Source organism: Anarrhichthys ocellatus, unplaced genomic scaffold (genome assembly GCF_004355925.1).
Source record: "Anarrhichthys ocellatus isolate YVR2014 unplaced genomic scaffold, GSC_Weel_1.0 scaffold10, whole genome shotgun sequence".
Taxonomy (NCBI): domain Eukaryota; kingdom Metazoa; phylum Chordata; class Actinopteri; order Perciformes; family Anarhichadidae; genus Anarrhichthys; species Anarrhichthys ocellatus.
In genome coordinates this window covers 10,902,739-10,907,247 of record NW_022280040.1, presented here as the reverse complement: position 1 = coordinate 10,907,247, position 4,509 = coordinate 10,902,739, and the positions used below count along the sequence as shown (strand labels likewise).

Genomic DNA, 4,509 nt, shown 5'->3' with positions numbered 1-4,509 from the left:
ATCTATCTATCTGTCTCTCTATCCATCTCTCTATTTATTCATAACTATCTCCAACAGAGAAAGCTACACATTTAGGAGTAACAGAAAGAGGAGGCGGTGAAGCAGACACACTACTGAGAGTAAGTTGGTACTTTTATTATATTAATGTTTATAATTTAAATGATGTGCTTTGAGGTCATATTTGATTTTAATTTAATTGAGATATTCTGTTTGTGTTGTTCCTATTAAACCGTATTCAATTTGAATTGTCGGACCTTAAATGTATCTTTTCATGTTAGTTTATTTAAAGGCCTGAATAAGTATTAAATACTCTTTAATAAAGTACTTCAAAACTACAAAAAGTCAGTATTTCTCCTATTCTCATGCCTGATATAATGTATTCTTCTTTACCATAGATATGATAAGATATACTTCATTTATGGGTAATATTGCTGCAATCAACTTGAATCAGTACATAGCAAACGAGGCAGTGCAGTAGTACACCAAAGACACAAAATACATATATATGTAAAGTATTGCACATGCAAAAAGATATGAATACAAAGACATGAAAATGAGGAGATAAATCATGAAAAGCCCTATAATATACAACACTAAATGCAACAGTGCCCCTTTGCTTGCTATCTACATAAGAACGGATCAAACCTGTCTTCTTGTTCTCGTCGTGTTTTGGACGTCAGGAGGAAAGAAAAGCTTGAAGCGGATGTGAGACGGGTCCTTCACAATCCTGTCTGTCTGACTGTAGAGCTCCATTGTTGTCCAAAAATAACGTAAAAACAACAAGCAGTGAGCCACACGGTTACTTCCTGTTTTATAGTCTTTGCTAAGTACAGTGGCTGGCTGTTTATGGAATTATTGAGCCTTTTTAATATATTATAGAGAAAGATGATTAAACTTTATACGTGTGAGCTGTGTTTAAAGGTTTATCTAAAGGTTAGGACCGACTAACATTTTAGATTTTGGCTTTTATTGACATTAACAAAAATTAATAATAGTAACTTTGAAGAACTATTTAAAAAGAAAATCAGAAACAACGTTAACAATTGTTAATTGTTTTGATTTTCATCCTCAGTTAGATAAAATTTACCCTTTTGGTGTCAGAAATGTCTCTAAAGTTCTCAAATGTAATTAAGCGACTTGCAGACCACCATGATAGTTTCATAGAGCAACGCTCTTTGTTGTGTGAGAGACATTCGTTTGTGTTGTCAGTGCAGCAGACGTTCACTGTTTGCTTTAAGTACACAAGTGTTCAAACAGACTTATTAAAACCATGTCATAAATCAAACCGTGAACATCTTGTAGCAGCAATAATTACAACGATTGTGTTTTCCTTTTGTGGTCCATGAGGCTGACTTCTCCTGAAATTAAACTCTTCTCAGTTGGTTGTATCCTCTTGCAGCGCCCCCCAGAGGACGACATTTACGCCTCTGTGATTAGATTCCTCCTCTTGTTGAGGACAAGAGGAGGAATCTAATCACAGAGGCGTAAATGTGTCTCTTCTATCATTTGTCAGCAGCAGAAATGACTCAGGTCACCAATCACGGGAAGCTGCTGCTGCAGCGCTTACATCAGCAGCGGGAGATGGACTTCCTGTGCGATATAACCATCATGGTGCGAGACGTGGAGTTCAGAGCCCACCGCAACATCCTGGCTGCGTTCAGCAAGTACTTCTCCACCCAGGCGGAAAAGGGTCAGGAGGTCACCACGCTGGACCCCGAGAAGGTCAGCCGCTACGCTCTGGAGAAGCTGTTGGAGTTCATCTACACCGGACAGATGAACCTCAGCAGGTAAAAAACGGCTTCAGCTCGGGTGTTTTTAGATTCAACGATTCGTCAAGTAGCTCGAAAGACTAAAATGTTTGTTTTTTCAGCACCAGACAAGCAGCTGTGCGTCGAGCTGCCGTGTTCCTGGGAATATCGGAGGCCACAAAGTATCTGGTGGAGACCCCCCACTGGGCCGAGCTCAGCGAAACGTCCCAGTCGGAGATGGATAAAGAAGCCGGTCTCTCTCCTCCCAGTCCGGCCTCTCCCGGCAGCCCTTCCTCACCGGTCCCCCTGTCCATCGTCTCCATCGCGGGGGAGAGTCAGGAGGAGGGGGGGGCGGCGGCGGCGGCCGGCGGGGGAGAGCAGGGCGAGGAGGCGGGCTTTGTGGATGTGGAAGAGGGAGAGAAGAGCGACGACGAGTACACCCCCGTCACGCCGAAGAGCGCTGGAAGAGGAGCAGGAAGGAAGAGAGGCAGGCCGAAGAGATTTAGCGGCGAGAAGGTGGAGCCGGGCAGCTCGGCCGACGGCACACCCAAAACCCAGGGCTACAGGGGGAGGGGGAGGGGGAGAGGCCGAGGGAGGGGGAGGGGGAGGGGAAGAGGGAGAGGGAGAGGTGGTATTAAAACAGAGGATCTGTTTTTGGAGGATTCTGACGGGAGCGTGAAGGATTTCGGGGATTTCTCCGAAGACTGGAGCCCCTCTCGGGAGGACGACGACGACGACTTCCTGGCGAAGAAGCCCCGGCTGAGCGGCGGGAGGGGGCGTGGCCGCGGGAGGGGGCGGGGCAGAGGGCGGGGTAGGAGGAAGCTGGCGGCGGAGGAGGAGGAGGAGGGAGAGGAAGGGGAGAGCGGCGGGGCGGGGTCGGACGATGACATGTTGGGAATGATGATGGGGGAGGATGACGAGGACGACGAGGACTTGGACATCGGGGAACGCGATCCGTCGGAGATGGACGAGCTGTCGCTGTCGTGCACTGAGTGCAACAAGCTGTTCAAAGACGTGAGCAGCCTGCGGCGACACGAGAAGATCCACAAGGGCCTGAAGCCCTTCGTCTGCATCTTCTGCTCCAAAAACTTCCGGCAAGCCACCCAGCTGAAGACTCACCTGCGCATCCACACAGGTGAGCTGAGCGACGACCAATAAACCGCCTGCACGGGGATTTAGAGTTTTGTTTTTTCTGCCATTTTGGGTACGGTCGTCCTGAAGAAGTAAACTAGGGATTCTGTCTGCTAATGATCATTTTATTTATCAATTATATTTATATTCAACTTTTATTTCCAGACACACGAGTCCATATACAACAAAAACTAAATACGATACAATACGAGGACCAAGACAATAAATTCTCATAACTTCAAGCTCTTTGAATGTTTTGTTTTGTCCGACCAAAGAACCCCAAAATATTCAGTTTAAAGCACAGAGTAGAAGCAAATCTTCCCGTTTGAGAAGCAAACAATTGATCGTAATTGTCTGGTTTTCTGTCAGCCAAATACAGATTATCCTTCAGTGTATTTTAGTGGAGGAATCCTGAAATACAGATCAGCTCTGCTCTGCTAGCATTAGAAGAAATAATCACGTATTTAAGAAATATAACATTAGGCTTATTGAGCTGTAGGGAAAACGAGCAGCGGCGCTGCTACGTCACACAGAGTGAAGAGATTTATTCAAATCGTCCTCTATTAACGACAGTTAACTGATGATAAGATGCATCAGGGTGTATGATTCGTTTGTAGTAATTAATGAGAGCAGCATGAGCACACCCCTAAAGTAGAGGACCAGTAATATCAAATACCAGAGACATCGAGTTGACGTCAACGAGTGTTTTCTGTGTTTTCTGACTTTGTGGGTTTTGTTGCAGGCGAGAAGCCGTTCAACTGCTCCGAGTGCGACAAGTGTTTCGCTCAGAAGTGTCAGCTGGTCGCTCACCGCCGGATGCACCACGGAGAGGAGAAGCCGTACACCTGCGAGCGCTGTGGCTTCAAGTTCGCTACCTCATCCAACTACAAGATACACATCAGGTACACGCAAAATACACTTCAGGTACACGCAAAATACACTTCAGGTACACGCAAAATACACTTCAGGTACACGCAAAATACACCTCAAGGTACACGCAAAATACACATCGGGTACACGCAAAATACACATCGGGTACACGCAAAATACACAATGTCCATTTTCACTTTAGTGTTCCTTTTATTTTAGCATTTATCTGAAGAGTGTAACATTGTGTTTGGAGAGAAAAGTATTGTATCGACACATCCCTGACTTTTTGTGTGCGTGTGTGTCCTTGTGTGTTTCTGTGTGTGTGCGTGTGTGTGTGTGTGTGTGTCCTTGTATCTCTCTGTGTGTGTGTGTGTGTGTGTGTGTGTCTGTCTCCTTGTGTCTCTGTGTGTGTGTGTGTCTCTGTGTGTATGTGTGTGTCCTTGTGTCTCTCTGTGTGTGTGTGTCTCTCTGTGTGTGTGTGTGTCTCTGTGTGTATGTGTGTCCTTGTGTCTCTCTGTGTGTGTGTGTCTCTGTGTGTAAGTGTGTGTCCTTGTGTCTCTCTCTGTGTGTGTGTGTCCTTGTGTCTCTGTGTGTGTGTGTGTCCTTGTGTCTCTCTGTGTGTGTGTCCTTGTGTCTCTCTGTGTGTGTCTGTCTCCTTGTGTCTCTGTGTGTGTGTCCTTGTGTCTCTCTGTGTGTGTGTCCTTGTGTCTCTCTGTGTGTGTGTGTGTGTGTGTGTGTGTGTGTGTGTGTGTGTGTGTGT

At 46.0% G+C, this 4,509-nt stretch overlaps 1 protein-coding gene across 1 annotated transcript in view; it reads left to right on the top strand.

Moving 5' to 3' along the window:
- mynn (myoneurin) overlaps positions 1-4,509 on the top strand; it is a 9,782-nt gene that overhangs the window by 803 nt on the left and 4,470 nt on the right. The window contains exons 2-5 of the mRNA XM_031850561.1: positions 58-119; positions 1,514-1,787; positions 1,871-2,883; positions 3,622-3,781. Coding sequence (XP_031706421.1) covers positions 1,522-1,787; positions 1,871-2,883; positions 3,622-3,781 — 1,439 coding nt within the window. The 5' untranslated portion in view covers positions 58-119; positions 1,514-1,521. The remainder of the gene's footprint in view (positions 1-57; positions 120-1,513; positions 1,788-1,870; positions 2,884-3,621; positions 3,782-4,509) is intronic.